The sequence below is a fragment of the Girardinichthys multiradiatus genome, chromosome 18, assembly GCF_021462225.1.
Source record: "Girardinichthys multiradiatus isolate DD_20200921_A chromosome 18, DD_fGirMul_XY1, whole genome shotgun sequence".
In the NCBI taxonomy this organism is placed as follows: Eukaryota; Metazoa; Chordata; class Actinopteri; order Cyprinodontiformes; family Goodeidae; genus Girardinichthys; species Girardinichthys multiradiatus.
In genome coordinates, this window is record NC_061810.1 from 48,716,597 (window position 1) to 48,734,742 (window position 18,146).

Sequence of the window (18,146 nt, forward strand, 5' to 3'; positions counted from 1 at the left end):
AAAACTAAGATGTTAGAATGTTTTCGGTCCATAAACGTATGAACCAACAGCATGTTCTCTTAAGCATCTTAGGTCCAGGTGCATTGATAAGGATCATTTTGTTGTTTCTTTATTTTCTGATGGATTCAAACTAAGTTCTCACAGAAACCTGCAGAACATTTATTCTTGTATCTGTTAAAGAAAATAGTGTTTGAATTTAAATTAAAACATTGAAAGTAATCAACTTTATGATAAGGTTTTTCTGCACGTGCATGCTACAGTTAGATTTTGAGCTTTGATGCCACAAACATCAGGGAATGTTAACCAGAACCAGCGTTTCCTGTTTAGGGTCTTCCTCAGAGTCAGACTGGTAGAAGCCACCAGAATAAATCGGATGAAAGTCGAGGTTTTGGGGCTGATTCAGGAACAGCTGAGCTACCTGATCCAACTGACAGCCACAGTCAAGTCTTTGCTCCTGCAGCAGCAGAACCTCATAAGATAATTAAACCTATAAAGTTCTGTGTCCAAAGGCTGGTTCTGATTCTCTGCTGAGTGAATTAATAATGGAATATAAAATGGATGGAGGCCCTACACATACAGGCGATGAACGTGGAGCGGTTGGAGTAAAATCTTACTCCCATGATGCCTCAGATTTAGTGTCAGGCCCAGTGAAAAATCCGACACGGCTCTATTTCTTTCAGACTGTGGCCGATGCATTATTCACTAACCTGCCATGAGAAGACGCAGAGATGCTCGTTTTTCTCTTGAAATTCTGACGGGCAGCCATCGTATCTCTGAACAAAGTGACTGCTGCATTATTCAAACCTTTTAAATGAAACTCACTGTCCTTCTGTCATGTTTAACTGCAGTTATGTTGGGTCTTTGATGCATTTTATTACTCTGGATTCTAACTTGTTCTGTGCCAAAGGCTCAGGAAATAATATGAAGCATAAAGCTTTAATATAAAGAAGAACCTTTAGAGGCTGGAAGCTATTTTTCTCTCTGGGTTCCTTATTTTATCCCAGCATGAGATGTAATTTATTCAGCTTAACTTCTCACTTCTAGATTCCTGAGCTGTTTCTCCTTTCATCTTCAGAAGTCAACAAAACCTCAAACCGACCAAAACATAGAAACATTTGGACATGATGTCCTATCCGCTCTCTGTCTCCAGACAACACAAGAACTCTGAAAGAACCTTTTTACAGTTCTACCAAACTTCTAATCTGTTTCTTGTCCTTATATGTTTCACACTGCAGGAACTGAGGCTGTCCCGTCCAATCATACAGAGAGATCCATTTCTTTATGTCAAACAGTAAAAAACTTTCCTACTAAGGAAACCCTGCTGATTCCATTGAGCAAGCAGGTGGTGACAGTGGAAAGGGAAACTACCCTTTCAAAGGAAGAATCCTCGAGCAGAACCAGAACCTGTGAATAGCTGTGGGTTTAAGAACACAAATACTCAGGAGCTCTAGTCTACTTAAATGACAGAAACAAGTTGATGCTCATCAGACCCAGACAGAAAGCAGCAAACCGTGAATCCAGCCTCCTTCAGCTTTCCGAATCACAAAGTCTGGAGTCATTCCAGTAACTGTAGCCGAATTGTGCCGACCTCTGGCAACATAGGCCTATAATATTACTCAAACATGCAGATATTATCAGTCCTACTGACTCGGCGTGCAAGTAAGCAACAACAGAAACCTTGTTCACAGAGTGTCTGAGTGCTTGTGGCGCCCCCTAGTCAAAGGTGCTCTGAGTAGGGAGCCATATTGTGTATCTGAAAACCTACTTCTGCACATCCTCTCGCAGCCCTGGCAAAGATATGTAAAAACTTTGAATAATTTCCTGTTTTACTGCAGCAGCATCATCATCTTGCACCAAATAAAGCTATAATAATATATATAATAATATTGACCTAAGTATGTCCGGTCTTTATATTTACTATAAATATTTTTACTAGGATGTTCAAATGGCCTAAAAACCACAGAAGAAGCCAAACAATACTTAAATTTTTTAAAGGTCCAAATGCATCGCAGCATTTCATGAAGTAACTTGAGTAGAAATAAAGTTGTGAATTTCGACTGCTGGTTTAACTTGATTCATCATGCAAATAACTTTAATTGTGTTTGATTAACAAGTCATGCAGAAATGTGATTCAGGAAATGATAAGGGTGCAGGAACCCAGTCTCAGTCCTAGACTGAAGCCTGAAAGAGGCCCTGAAGAGCATGAAGGACAGAGTCAGTATTAGTGTCTGTACATCTGTCTGAGAGAAGAGCCTGAGGTGCTCATTCAGCTCTGCTTCAGTCCTGCAGCTCTCAGAGACCTGGCCTGCTGTCACTCAGTCACACCTCCACCTGTTTCTTTTTACTCTCTGACCATTTTTACTATCCTCACACATTCATGCACTCAGACCCACACTTCCCAGAGGTTTGACTTTATTATCCATCCTGTCTCTGTTCACCTCCGTTTGAATGGGAACTCTCCAGCAGCACCTGACACCTGAATTATAGATTAGACACAGCTCTGTATAAGAAGTCTGAAAGTAAGGTGGTATGCTCTTACTTTGTCACTCTGTGTTAAAGTTGCCGTCCTCCATGTTCATTTAACACTATCTTAATCAAACTTTAAATTGAGAACAGAGTGATGCTACAGCCGCAGCACTGAGACAGAACAGACTTTAACCCATCTAATCTAAGTGTTTCTAGCTACTAAATTACATGAACATATCCATATCAGGTGTCATCTGTAGCCTTTTGAACTAATCAAGAATAAAAACTGTAAAAAATGATTGAATTATACATGAAAACGGGTGTTTTATGAGTTATTGTGTTTTCTGTGGGTTAATGTGTGTTACTCTCATATAGATGAGCTAAAATGCTTTTCACCAAATGATGAAGATTATAATATGTAAACATTTTTTTAATTGAAAATAACAAACCTGCCACAAATTACTTAATGCGACGTGTTATTGTACTGTATGCAATAATAATTGTGATTTTGTCATCTTGTAACATTTTATTGCGACATTCAACAGAAAATACTTGTATTTAAGTTGAAAATAAAATATTTAGGTGTAATGCCCCTTTTGTAAACTACACATTGAAGTATTCAATTCAATTCAGTTTTATTTATATAGCACCAATTCACAACACGTCGTCTCAACGCACTTCACAAAAGTCAGGTACATACATTCTAATTAATCCTAACCATTGAACAGTGCAGTCAGTGTTCCAGTGTACATTCCATGCTAATGTAGTCTGAGGAATGTATAAAGAGGTCAACTGTTGAACAAAGTGCTTGACTGTCATTACAGTAACATAGAACATAAAGGTAACATGTATGGTAGAGGCCTTCGTTTATATGAATAACAAAAACCATGAACATGTTTCTGTTAGTCCCAATGTCATACAGTAACACTCAATAGTTAATTCTAATGCTCCTTCTCACCATTTGGTAACTTCAGTTTTCCTCACTTGTGCGTCCTTTCCCCTTCCTACGTTCCATATTTCTTGAAACACTAATTGTTCTCTGGCTTATCCAAAGCCTATAGTCCTTGACGCGGTTTGTCCTGGATTCAATTCCTGATCTCTGGCCATTTGCTGCATGTCTTCCCGTTCTCTCGACGCCCTCTTTCCTGTCAAATTACTATTCAATGAAGCCCACTAATGGCAAAAAGAATCTTTAAAAGAAATTAATTTGAGAGAGAGCTAAACCTGAAGCTTGTTCTGTCCAGTGTGTGACGCTAAGATTTTAATAATTCTTCTGTCCTCTGTTGGTCGGTTGTAAAACTACGCCTGTGGCACAGAAACAGTTGCTGTCTGCAGCTGGGTGTGTTTCATGTGTTATCTTGGTCTGTTAGATGATGGATCAGTTCAAAACTCCCATGGTGTCATGCTCAGTTATTTGTGATGAAACGTCTTGCTTTTGGTGGAACCCAAGATGCTTAAATGGATTCGGTTCCTTTGAGCTCCTCCATCTTTCCTCACCTTCTGAACCCTATGTTTTAGGAACCACTAACTGCTGGCCCCTCTAGCGGTGAATCAGCTGATCCAAACACCGTCTGTCTGTGCGCCGCCGGCTGGGGACTGAGTTTGTCTCATCTTGGTGTGGGGTCAGTTGTACAGTAAGTACGGTGCTCGGTGGTGTCTGCTCTGTTGTGGGCGGAGGGTGGGGTGGCATTGCGTGGGGGCCTTGCCGTCGCTATGTGGGTTAGGATATGGGTCTAACCCTGGGCCGGGGCCGTTCAGGTTCGGGTGGCGCCAGCACTAGTTTGGGCTGGTGCTGGGGCTGTCTCTCTTTCTCTTCTCCGGAATGAAGGGGACCAGCTCCTGGGCCTGGGGGTTGGTTACACCTCTGGGGTATCGGCACCTGGACCTGGGAGTATAGAGCATGTATGAGGAGTGTGAGTGAGTGTACGACGTCCATTGTTGTGTGTTTTTACATTGGGTGTGTATGTGTGTGTTTTTATGTGTACGCATGAGGGTGGGAATGTGTGATTGTGACTGTGTGCACCTGTTTTTGTGTCAGGTTGGGTCTTGGGCTGCTCCCTCTCCTGGATCAGTTTAGGTCCCCTATCAAATGTGGGACCAATTTTCTCCCCACCACACTCCCTGCCGGTGGTTGGTGTCTCTGCCCGCTGGTGTGTTGGTTGTTCTCTGTGTCCGGGGCTGGGTGCTTTGGTGTATGCCACCTCGCTCCTGATGACTACTTGCTGGGGCCTGGGCCACCTGGCTCTGTCAGGCCTCTGCTTGAGGGGTGATGTGCCCCAGGGTCTGGGGCATACACGGCTGCTGGCGGGGCCTGTGGGCTTGTCATTGTAGCTCCCTGGGGCTTCTGCACTGTGGCTGCTGGGTGGTTCCCCTGTTGGGACCCAGCCATGGAAACAACATTAAAACTTCGATACACACTTTTCTGGAACTTTCAAAAAAAAATAGCATTTAACTGACTTCCAGCAACTGAGGAAAGGGGGGTAGCAGCAGACTTCCAATGATGCCACTGTCTGAATAAGAGCACCCTTCTCCAACAAGTCGACCTCTTTCCACTGCTCCTCTGCGGGACCAGGATAGGGGAGGCCCAGCGCACTGATGTCTCTTTGCTGGCAAAAAAGACAGAACTCTTCAACTGGATCCGAGTGTCATAAGATCACGCAATCATATGCACAAGTTAAGTATGAGTGAATAACTGTTTGTGTACCCGGTATTCATTCATAAAACGGAAATTAAGGTACACGCCTGGCTTGACTTTTTCTCTCTGAGGCCTGCAGAAGCAAACGGTGTCCCAGAGAAGTCCCTGCAGAGACGCTGTCTCTACAAGCCAAGTGAAGAGGTTTTCCTTGTCTGAGAGGAGGACAAACGAGTAGCCGCATTACGGCAGTTAACGTGCAGAGAAGGTCAGCAGACAGAACGAGCCGTCTTCCAGCCAGAGCTACGGAGGTTAGCTGGAAGCTAACCCTTTGTTCACAGAGCTCTCTTCAAACTTCATCGTCGCCCGGACAGCTTTTCCTCAGCACAGTTCATACGAGGTTAGGTTTGGGAACCTCTCCAGATAATAACCTTGATAACAAGCTATTGGAGCTTTACATAAACATGATGCCTTTCTCTATAAAAGTCTTCTATAAAAAACTTCTTAAATGTTTGTAACTGAACTTCAGGTCCCCCCAGAAACGTGTGAAAGAAAGATCCAGACAACAGTGAAGCTACAAGGTTTGTAAAAAATGTTTCCGTCAGCCTCAAAACTTTGCACAGTTTCAGAAGGAAGACATCTGCTGCCTCAAAGATGGAGAGATCTTGTCGGTTTCTGTGAAACATCTCGGACAAAAGGCTCAAACAGGGATGATGTTAGGCCAAAGTCAGCGGGTTGTAACAAAAACAACGTTCACCTTTTCACAGCACTTCCTTGGTCTGGTTCGGTCCAGTTTCTGTGGACCCTTCAGGCTTTAGGTTGTTTTTTGGTTTTAAATGAAGGTTTGATGCATCAACAAACAGAACCTGCTGCTCGTTCCCACTGAGCCTAAAGAAAATGTCCAAACTCAGACTGTTACAGCACTTCATTAAAACTGAAAATGTGCCTTTATTAAAGCAGCTGACTTCTTCTTCTTTGTCTTGTCTTATTGTTTCTCTGTTTATTATTTCCTGTCCCACATCTCCTTCTGTTTGTCTGGGTTTTATGTTTTCCTCTTTATCTCTTCGCTCGCCTCCTCTACGTCCTCCATCTCTCAGACTTTGACATCAGAGAGATCAACATCCTCCTTTTTTGCTCTGTCTGTCTTCTTGTCTTCCTGTTCAAACCCTCCGCTCCAATGTTCTCCTTTAGCTTCAGTCTTCTGTATTATCGGAAAACTCTTCTTGTCAGAATCTGCTGATTGTCAGCTGGTTTTGGAATAATGGAGTAGAAGTCATCATAAGGAGCAAAGCTGCTGTTTCAGCTCAGATCTGTAAAAATGCTGATTAGATGGATGGACTAGACCATTTTACAGCAGTACGTTTATTTTAATATTCAAACCAAACTGAAAACAAATGTATGTGAGAAGATAATCTTTTATTTAGTTTGTTTGCTGAAGATTAAGTTTTGAACATTGTTTTTTAGCTTCAACCTTGAGGTCCTAATAAAGAGACTTTAAACTGTTAACATAATTTATTATTTAGGATGTTTTTTTCCTGCAGGAAAAATGTTCAGATTAAACTTTTCTGTGATGGATTCAGACGAAGGAGACATCATCTGAGACATGTTTGTTTATGTCTCCCCGTCGTTCAGGATGATCCCAGCCAATCACAAGTACTTCCTGCTCAGTGACCTGGCGTCGTCGCGGGACTACGAGCTTTGCGTTCTGGCCGTCTACGATGACGGCATCACCACCCTGACCGGCACCAAGCTGGTGGGCTGTGTGTCCTTCAGCACGGATTCGGAGTACGGACGGTGCCACTCCATACGGGACCAGGTCAGTGTGGGTTTATTTTACTGGTCCCACAGACCCCTGATTATTGAGCAACCTGTTTGATCAATCAACTCTTTGCTCCAGACAAATGTGACATTTACAAGTTAAACTGTTCATTTTTTATCTGTATCTGCAGTAAAAATGAACTTCCTCTAAATAATTCAGATCAGTCATTTTTCACGTCTCTCGTCTGTTTTCCCTTTTATCTTTTTTCCTTCAGTAAGTTTTCACACCTCTGTCCTAATGCCGGCGTTAGTGATTTATTTTAACTTTCACAACTTTACTTCACAAATAATAGTGAAGTGAAAGGAAAACAAAACATCATCTTCAAATGTCTTTTACAGATGAAAATAGGATTTCAGTCCCATTTTCTCTAAAATCCAGTGCAACCAGTTTATTAGCCAGAATCCAGCTGCATTTAATTTGAGGCCCACTGCACCTGTTCTGTTTCTGGCCTCAGAGGTCCTCTGGAGAACATTAGAGAACATCATGATGACCAAGGAACACAGCAATCAGGTCAGGGAGAACGTTCTGGTTCAGTTTAAAGCATGGTTAGGTTCTGCAACAATATCCCAAACTTTGAACTTCTCACAGAGCTCTGTTCAATCCATCATCTGAACATGGAGAGAGGATGGACTACCTGCACACCTACGAAGACATGGAGGTCCACTGAAACTGACAGACCAAAACTAAACTTTCTGGCCCTTTGTGCAAAACGCTGTCCGTGGTGAAAAACCAACACTGCACATCACCCTGAACACACCATCCACAGTGAAGCATTGTGGTGGCAGGGATTATTTTCTTTAGCAGATGTGTTCCTTGGTCCTCAGCTGAATTAAAGGCTGGATTACCTCCTCAGAATGGCATCTAGTTTATGCATTGTATCGATAACAGATGTGAGAGTCTTACCAGGTCCACACACAGCAGACAACCAGAAGACAACATCTGTCCTCACATCTGTTTTCTGTCTTCAGCAGCGGCTTCAGCTGTTACTGCTGTTAAAAATCCAACCAGAGTGAGCAGCACTTAGGTTCAGAGTTCAAAGTGTGCTCTTGTGAAGCTCCTCATACGCTAATCTGTACGTTAGAGATGTTCAAATTTAGCCTCTCGTATTAAGAGCTGCTCTCCATCACTGATGCATTTTTAGTTGCAGACCTCCTGGTCTTCTAGACATGTTCATGCCTATATGAAGGAACATTCTTCCAGTTTGGCTTCATGTTGTCATGGATCTAAACTAAAACACACATGTTGCTTTTAGACAACAACATTCCTTTGCCTTTGGGTCTAACTACTCTTTCTGACTCCTCCTCCAGTTCTTGGGCGGCACCATGATCATTATCATCGGCGGGATCATCGTGGCCTCTGTGCTCGTCTTCATCTTTATCCTCCTGATGAAGTACAAGCTCCACAGTAACCACTACAAGCAGAAAGCTGCTGCACGCCAAGCCAACGTCTGCTCCCAGACCAACGGAGGTGGAGGAGGAGGTGGAGCCAACATCCTGGCTCTGCCTCCATCCTCCTCAGCGGGGCAAGGTAACTGAAACTGTGGTGTCATTAAACATGGTGAATGAAGTTCTTCTGGTTTCTGAGTGCATTCTAATTTTTTCCAGGCGCTAATACAAACTGTCACCCATCATCATCAGCAGAGGGAGGAGCTTCTCTCAGAGGAACCACCGTGGTGGACCTAAATCCCACTCATGATGATGACGCCATCTCCCAATAACACAGAAGAAACTGTCGAACCCCACCAACCTCCAGAACCAACACTCCATCTCCTTCCCTCCTTCTCTTTCATTTTTATGTGTTTTCTACATTTTTTTGCTCGTGCCTGGAGTCAAACCCGACTTTCCTCTGAGGAGCAGCTCCTGTCTTCGGTGAGTTATCCATGAACACAGTAAACCCACATCCAAAATCCTGAGGTTTTCTAAAATATTATAAAAAGCTAAACTTGTCATTTGTTTGAAGGTATTGCTATCAAATTAATAAAAGAAACCCAGTTTTTTCTGATGGCAGGAAACTTGGAAAGCTTCGCCCAAAGTGTTTTCTGGAGTAAAAATATGACAGCAGGGTAGCAGATCCATTGCTGACAGGTGAGGATGTCACAGCTGGATATAAAAGGAACTTCTAGCAGAATGTTAGGATGAATCAGAAATCTTCTTGTCCCAAACTGCTTCAGAGTTCATGAGAGTTTGGGCTCAAATATGCATAAAAACCAAGGCTGGAAACATAGATTCAGCAGAACGTTAGAGAACAATCCCAGAATGTGACCTGAAACTGGATAGAGAAACTCAGTCTGTAAAGGTATTGCTGAACATCAGCTGACCTGCAGAAGTGTGAAGGTACCACTGATGCAGAGGAAAATGTTGGAATTTGAAAGGATTTGGGCTACCTTCAGCATGAGGTCTTCTCCAACAGCTCTGTGGTTATTTCTGCAGTATGAACTGGGACCAGCAACGATGTCAGATCCCTTAAATCACTGTTTCCTTCTCATTGTGATGCTCAGTTTGAACATCAGCAGAAGTCTTCATTATGGCTACATGCCTAAATGTATTGAGTTGCTGCCATGTGATTGGCTGATGAGTTGCTGCAATGTGATTGGCTGATGAGTTGCTGCCATGTCATTGGCTGATCCTCAGCACACTGACTGATATTTAGAGATTATATTTTTATGTTTATCACCTTCATAGTTATACATAATCCAATCAAATTTAGCGGATTGCATTAAATCATTGACTTTGCAGAACCCATTCCACTGAACAAGCATGTGGTGACAGTGGAGAGGATAGGCTCTTTGATAACAGGAAGAAACCTCCAACGGAACCAGGCTCAGTGTCAGCGACAACTGCTGCGACTGACTGCATAACATAACAGGCTGTTAGTGATGAAACTGACTTTTCCCCTGACTAAGATTTTACTGCTTAGAACCTCCAGGGGGCAGCAGTTTGTCTCCGGATTGACTCCTAACCTCCTGGTTAATCCGTAGATGAGTCAACGAGCTGGATGTGTTTGCACACGGTCAAGTATGACCCCTGTAGATGCTGTAGGGAGAATGTAAACATACATGCCATCTGAAGCAGTGTGGGTGGGCTGAAGTTTGATGAAACTGACGGCTCAAGGTCAAGTTTTTTATCAAAGGTTTTACAGATTGTCCAAACAAAGTATTTTAAGGATGCAACTGGAGAGACTGAACCAGAACAGGGCTGCAGGTCCAGATCATGTCAGCCCTAGAGTCCTGAAGGCCTGTTCAGAGCAGCTCTGTGGGATTCTGCAGCACCTCTTCAACCTTAGCGTGGCCCAGAAGAAGGTTCCAGTGTTGTGGAAGACCTCCTGTCTTGTTCCGGTACCAAAGAAAACTCACCCATCAGTCCTCAATGACTATAGACCTGTTGCCCTGACATCACACATCATGAAGGTCCTAGAGAGACTCCTGTTGGCCCACCTGAGTAAGCAAACAGTAAACCATCAGGACCCCCTTCAGTTTGCTTATCGCTGTGCAGTTGGAGTTGAAGATGCCATCATACACCTTCTTCAACAAACCCACTGTCATCTGGACAAAGCCAGCAGCACTGTGATGATCATGTTCTTTGATTTCTCCAGAACATTTAATACAATCCAACCTGATTTGCTTTGTCAGAAACTCCAGAAGACTCAGGTGGAGACCTCAACAATCTCCTGGATCAAAAACTACCTGACAAACAGACCACAGTTTGTGAGCCAACTGTGAAGCCATCTACAAGAAGGGACAGAGCAGACTGTACTTCTTGAGGAAGCTTAGGTCCTTTGGTGTTTGCAGCAAGATGCTGCATATCTTCTATAAGTCTGTTGTGGAAAGTGTGTTATCTTCTGGCATCATCTGCTGGGGAAGCAGCATCAGAACCAGGGACTTAAAAAAGCTCAACAAGCTGATAAAGAAGGCTGGTTCTGTTCTGGGGACTCCTCTGGAAACTCTGGAGATCATTGTGGAAAGATGGATTCTTCATAAAATGAAGAACATTATGGAGAACCCTGATCATCCTCTTCATGAGACTGTCCTACAACAACAGAGTGTCTTCAGTCAGAGGCTTCTTCAGATGTGATGTAAGACGGAGCGCTACAGGAGATCCTTCCTGCCCACAGCCATCAGCATCTACAACGGCTCTTTGAGGAAACCTTCATAATATGAGCTATAACAACATTTAATTTCCCTTTGGGATTAATAAAGTATTTTTGAATTGAATTGAACTGAATTACAGTAGTATGTTCACAGACATCATGGACCACACTGGAAATAATACTACTATTTATAATAGCAAGGACAGTGGTTGCAATGGAAGGAGAACCCTATTGTTTAATGCAGGGATGACATCAGCAGCAGAACCTTAGGGTTTCATTTGACCAACCATCTCTTTAAGACCCATGAATGAAATGGACTCAAACTGGTTTAAGACAGCCGAGCAGGGACTAAAAATGGACGGGTCGTGTGTAGAAGGTGGACTCAACCTTATACACAAAGAGACAAAGGAAATGATTGGAAATATCAGCAGAGGCAGTCAGAATGCTATACTGGGGCCCATTTAGAAAATAACATGGAAGTTCGTTCTGCATTTCTACACTGACTGCTCAGGTGGAGTCATTTAACCAGGGCTGACGAATACGTTGGGAAGCCTGGTTTTTAATGGGGCCACGGTGTTTAGGGTCTCAGTACAGGTTTCCTGAAACTGCAAAATCAGCTTATCTGTGGTGAGACCAAAGGTGTTCCCAGAGCCACTAAAGATTTTATTTATGGAAGCAGAACTGAGAGCAGCGGTGGAAGAAATTAATATGTGACAATGCCTGGCTGGAACGCGACCTTCAAACTCACCTACAAAAGAAATGTCCAATAAAAACAATTTGTTATCAGAAAACACTGCAGCCCCAGTTTCCAAATTACAAACAGATAAATCATCTGATAAAACCAGATCCAGAGTTTGGCCCTGCTGATGTGGGACCTGCTATGGACTACAAGGTTAAAGGACTGAATAAGAGTTAAAAGATCCTGAGCAAAGAGTTTAAAATACTTCTGTTAGTCTATAAATCACTGAATGGCTTGGCACCAAAATACATTACAGACTTGTTGTCAGTGTATCAACCACCCAGACCTCTCAGGTCTTCTGGCTCAAATCTACTCTGCAGAACCAGAACCAGAACCAAACATGGAGAAGCAGCTTTTAGTTCTTATGCTCCACTAATCTGGAATAAACTCCCAGAAAACTGTAAAAGTGCCAAAACCCTAAGTTGCTTTAAATCAAGATTAAAAACTTATTTGTTTAGAGCGGCCTTTGACTGGGCCATCTAAACATTATTAGTTAAGTTTTCAGTTCAATTTTCCTTTCGTTTTCTTATCCATCATTCTATTCTCTTTATTTTTTTTAAGTACTTCTGTTGTTTGATTTTCTGTATCATTGTAATGTTTTTCCGTGTATACAGCGCCTTGATGCCTTGTTGCTGAAAAGCGCTATATAAATAAACTTGACTTGACTACACACCGTACCGGTTGGGAATGACCCAGTTTAAAACTTAGTAGTTCAAAGCTGGAGGAGGGAACCGGTACCTTTAGTTTTTTGCAGTGAAAGTGATTCTTAAAAACAGCAAATATTCCTCCTCCTCTACCTCTGCCTTAGAGAGTTGAAGAATGAGCAGTCGGAGGGCAAGAGTTCAGAAAAACCGCAGAACTCACCAACTCTCAACCAAGTCTCCGTTGGAGAAAGGAAGTCCAATCCACTGGAAGAGAAGAAATAATTTACAATGAGTGTTTGATTTGATAAGGATAAGAGCCGTCCTCACAGGAGCCGCAGCCAGGGGAGAAGTTGTCTGGGAAAACCAGGCTAGGGGACGTGTGTTCAAAAAGTCTATTCCCCGACTCCCAAGATGCCGAGTTGCAGTAGACACCTGACCCCACCACAGGAACCAGGAAGGAGATGATAGGATCCAGGAGCAATGGAAAGGTCTAGAACCACTTGGAGCAGTTGCTGTAGAGAAGACAAGGCAGTCTTTAAGCTTCACCAGCGACTAGCACGTTGGTCCTAACTTCTGTGACGGTGCGCCCGGCCAGGTGGAGGCAGGTAAGCAGGTGCATCAGCTAAGGGTGAAGGATTGCCTGTTCTTTGCTCCTTCTGACTAGGACTTTAAATCTGATGGCAAAAATGTAAAATGTAAAACTTTCTGGCAACGCGACTGACAGAATCACTTAACTTAGGCAGAATATTTGGTTCCGTTTCCAACTGGTTGTAAATAAAATCCTAATGAAACACACCGCCGCCATCTTGAAGCATCTTTAATGATTAAACAGTCCTGGTAAGTACGAGTAAACTGTAACAAAGAGGAAACTTTAGATAATTATTACTGCAAAGCTTTAACATTTAAAACTACACATCAGAGAACGGGTTCTGTAAAATACAGCAATTTTCATCTTTTTCCCAACGTAGTTGAATAATTTAGAAGAGAATGACTCATAAAGCTACAGTTTTACCTGCAGTAACCTGCATCTGGATCTAGATGCTCTTATTATTTTACATCATTCGTTTTTGTTCATCCCACCGCTAGTTTATTTTTGATTGATTAATGTTTCTGAAACGCTGCTCAGAAATTAATAAAAAATGAAAAATGCCTTGTGGTTGCAGCACTTTTTGCTCTTCCCACTGCAGGAAGTTGTTGGTTCAAGCAAACATAGCTGTAACGTCAAGGCCAGTTTATTTCTGCAGCCCCATTCATAGACAAAGTAACATGGTTTATAGAAAATCAACATAAGACTGAAAGACAATCACAAAACACCTTAAGGATTTGCTTAAAAATACCTCAATATGCTGAAAACTTCAACAAATTTTAGACTATGAATTCAAATCTAATATTCAATCTGACTTTTAAAGACAGGAACAGACCATGGCTGAGTTCCATCTTATCACATTACCATTTGAAATGCAAGACAGTGAGCAGTTGTTTCCTGCAGCGAGCGCTGCAGAAAAATGCTGCAGAACCTGCAGAGGTTCCTCCTCAGTGAACAGTAATTTCAATGTTATAAAGCATCCTACATACTAAAAAACAGCGCACTGTAACATGTAAAATGTATTAACTGAGCATAGGAGGCCCTTAGGGTCTGGTGGGATTAACAAGTTAAAAGCAGGCCCAAAACCATTAAGACATTTAAAACCCATTAAAATAATCTTAAAACGGATCCTGAAACATATGTAGCAATTTTAAAACAGGCGTAATATGATCCGCTTCCAGCTCTTGGTCAACACACAAGCAGCAGAGTTTTGTAGCAGCTGCAGGCTGGACATACAGGTCCTTCTCAAAATATTAGCATATTGTGATAAAGTTCATTATTTTCCATAATGTCATGATGAAAATTTAACATTCATATATTTTAGATTCATTGCACACTAACTGAAATATTTCAGGTCTTTTATTATCTTAATACGGATGATTTTGGCATACAGCTCATGAAAACCCAAAATTCCTATCTCACAAAATTAGCATATTTCATCCGACCAATAAAAGAAAATTGTTTTTAATACAAAAAACGTCAACCTTCAAATAATCATGTACAGTTATGCACTCAATACTTGGTCGGGAATCCTTTTGCAGAAATGACTGCTTCAATGCGGCGTGGCATGGAGGCAATCAGCCTGTGGCACTGCTGAGGTCTTATGGAGGCCCAGGATGCTTCGATAGCGGCCTTTAGCTCATCCAGAGTGTTGGGTCTTGAGTCTCTCAACGTTCTCTTCACAATATCCCACAGATTCTCTATGGGGTTCAGGTCAGGAGAGTTGGCAGGCCAATTGAGCACAGTGATACCATGGTCAGTAAACCATTTACCAGTGGTTTTGGCACTGTGAGCAGGTGCCAGGTCGTGCTGAAAAATGAAATCTTCATCTCCATAAAGCTTTTCAGCAGATGGAAGCATGAAGTGCTCCAAAATCTCCTGATAGCTAGCTGCATTGACCCTGCCCTTGATAAAACACAGTGGACCAACACCAGCAGCTGACACGGCACCCCAGACCATCACTGACTGTGGGTACTTGACACTGGACTTCTGGCATTTTGGCATTTCCTTCTCCCCAGTCTTCCTCCAGACTCTGGCACCTTGATTTCTGAATGACATGCAGAATTTGCTTTCATCCGAAAAAAGTACTTTGGACCACTGAGCAACAGTCCAGTGCTGCTTCTCTGTAGCCCAGGTCAGGCGCTTCTGCCGCTGTTTCTGGTTCAAAAGTGGCTTGACCTGGGGAATGCGGCACCTGTAGCCCATTTCCTGCACACACCTGTGCACAGTGGCTCTGGATGTTTCTACTCCAGACTCAGTCCACTGCTTCCGCAGGTCCCCCAAGGTCTGGAATTGGCCTTTCTCCAGAATCTTCCTCAGGGTCCGGTCACCTCTTCTCGTTGTGCAGCATTTTCTGCCACACTTTTTCCTTCCCACAGACTTCCCACTGAGGTGCCTTGATACAGCACTCTGGGAACAGCCTATTCGTTCAGAAATTTCTTTCTGTGTCTTACCCTCTTGCTTGAGGGTGTCAATAGTGGCCTTCTGGACAGCAGTCAGGTCGGCAGTCTTACCCATGATTGGGGTTTTGAGTGATGAACCAGGCTGGGAGTTTTAAAGGCCTCAGGAATCTTTTGCAGGTGTTTAGAGTTAACTCGTTGATTCAGATGATTAGGTTCATAGCTCGTTTAGAGACCCTTTAATGATATGCTAATTATTGTGAGATAGGAAATTTTGGGTTTTCATGAGCTGTATGCCAAAATCATCCGTATTAAGACAATAAAAGACCTGAAATATTTCAGTTAGTGTGCAATGAATCTAAAATATATGAATGTTAAATTTTCATCATGACATTATGGAAAATAATGAACTTTATCACAATATGCTAATATTTTGAGAAGGACCTGTATTTAGCTGAGGGAGACCACACAGTAGGGCACTGCAAAAATCTAAATGACTAGAAATAAAGTCATGCGTTAGAGTCTCACTCTTGGCCAGAAAGAGAAGAGGGTGAACTCTGGCTATGTTTTTTAAATCATAAAATCCTGTTTTGACATTTTATTTGATACGTGGAATAAAAGTTAAATCAGAGTCAAAAGGAACTGCAGTTTCCTGATTTGTCTGGAAGGATTTAGAAAGTTTAGGTTTTTAATTTTTGAAGTGATTTGTCTCCCTGAGCCTCTTGTATGATGATAAAAAAAACTTCACTTTGTCCTGGTTGAGCTGGAGAACGTTCTGTGCCATCCAGGTCTTTATATCTCAGATGTAGTTAAAAAGTGCATCAGTCAAGTGCATCAGGAGACACAGACGTGTATAGCTTAGTGTCATCAGCATAGCTGTGGAAGCTTATTCTTTGCCTCTTGATGCCCCCACCAAGTGGCAGCATGTACAAATTACAAAAAACCGGGCCTAAAATAGAGCCCTGAGGGACACCATAGTTAACCTTATGGATACATGAACTAGTTAGGTACCAGAGAGGCCAACCAGGTGTTCAATTCATGAACAATTTAAAGGAATTTGGATCTACTGTGTCGAAGACTGTACGTAGATCCAGTAGCAGAAGGACTTGGAACTGCTGTGAGTCCAGTAACAAGGTAGCGAGGGTCCAGCTGATTTCATGTAAACACTGAGCTAAAATCAATGCAGGATGTCGATATGCTTCACCGTTTGACTCATTTCAGTCAATGACTCACATAATGTGTTGCTGCTCATGTAAAAGCAATGCATCATGTTATATTTGTTAGAGGAGTTTATATTGACAGAGTCCTCAGAGAAATAAAATACTGAACAAACCTTATTGGCAGCCTTTTATTGAACAATAATGCATTTTTCTTCACCTGTGATAAATCCAAACTAATCCAGTTTATTTTTAAAGCACATTTAAAAACCAAACATGGTTCTTCAAAGTGTTGTTCATGAACAGAAAGGGTAAAAAAAAAGTAAATAAGGAAATAAACAGACAGAAAACAATGTCAGGCAGCACAATAACTCATGCTGTGTTCAATGGCAGGAAGAAGAGGAAAGTCTTCACAAAGGTTCTAAAAGCAGGCAGTGAAGGAGCCTGTCTAACAAATAGTGGTGACCCGTTCATTAACTCAGGGGCTGGAACCACAAAAGCTCGATCACCTCTGAGCTAGAACCTTGTGTTTGGAACGGCCAGGAGCAGCTGCTGACCTTAGAGGTCATAAAGGAGAACAGAATAAAATGAAAACAAAAAAGTGCAGGAATCCTGAAATGTTTCTGACAATTGGATGGATAAAAACCTTTGAAAAACCTGTTCGAGTTAACAAATACAAAGTTAACAAATACAAACCTGGTAGACAGACCCCAGAAACCTGAAGCTGGACCTGTAGCTGGTGGTTCTACAGCGTTCTGACTCAGGGGGTACTCCACACTGATCAGAATTTAACAAAATCCCAATAAATTTCATCAGTTTGTGGTTACAATGAAAAAAAGTTGAAGTCATATGAATACTTCTGTAAGTTACTGTATCTACTGGGCTTCAGCTTATAACCATCTGCAAACATTCACCCATCAAGCTTCATATAACAGAGATCTTAGATGAACTTCGTCCTCATGGAGACTCAGTAGATTTTAATGAAGTCTTCATGCGCTTCCTGTGGAGATCTCACTGTTAGGATCTGCCACTGATGGTAGACACCATGTTGTTGCAGCTCCCTTTTGTGATGTTTCCAAATGCAGAAAAATAAAGTTTAGAGCTATCCTGTTACAGGTCTTGGTAATGCATTGTTTGGGTTCTGTTAGGCTCACACGGAGCCTCCGTGGATCAGACTTAAGCAGCCATTTGATGTCTGGTTTGGAGATATTTGGAGCATTGATAACAGTTCCCAGCTTTGAGTCTTCTAACATCAGCAGGTCTGCTTGTTCTGTAGAGGGGGTATTTTTAAAGCTTCTGTGGCACTGGTGGACCTTCTTCACAGCTTCAAACAGACCAGGAAATGGTGAGAGAGAGAGAAGGCCTGAAGAGATGCAGTGAAGGTCCTGATGTCAGGAGTCAATTTCGAGGACATAAATCCTCCACATTTGAGGCGTCCGCTGTACCACTACAGCGACTGGGCCGTGCACAGCCCAGTCGGGCTATTGTTAAAGTAATATAAACACCAGCAAACTGGTGTCTGGTATTCCACAGCAGAAAAAGAACTGGGAGGACATCCAGAAGATAGCACTCCTGCTTACATGTCAGGTCAGGATGTTCTGGCCGAGCTTGAACCCTG

General features: G+C 42.4%; 1 protein-coding gene across 8 annotated transcripts in view; it reads left to right on the forward strand.

Annotated features, from left to right (window-relative positions):
• si:cabz01090165.1 (uncharacterized protein LOC100333421 homolog) overlaps window positions 1-18,146 on the forward strand; it is a 387,003-nt gene that overhangs the window by 351,989 nt on the left and 16,868 nt on the right. For 7 of the 8 annotated variants that reach the window (XM_047391962.1, XM_047391960.1, XM_047391963.1 and 4 more), the window contains 3 exons: window positions 6,731-6,914; window positions 8,225-8,444; window positions 8,522-8,785. In XM_047391962.1, the coding sequence (XP_047247918.1) occupies window positions 6,731-6,914; window positions 8,225-8,444; window positions 8,522-8,634 (517 nt within the window). In that variant the 3' untranslated portion in view covers window positions 8,635-8,785. Of the gene's footprint in view, window positions 1-6,730; window positions 6,915-8,224; window positions 8,445-8,521; window positions 8,786-10,545; window positions 10,574-18,146 lie in introns of those variants that run through there. The other variant, XM_047391968.1, reaches the window with a different exon arrangement.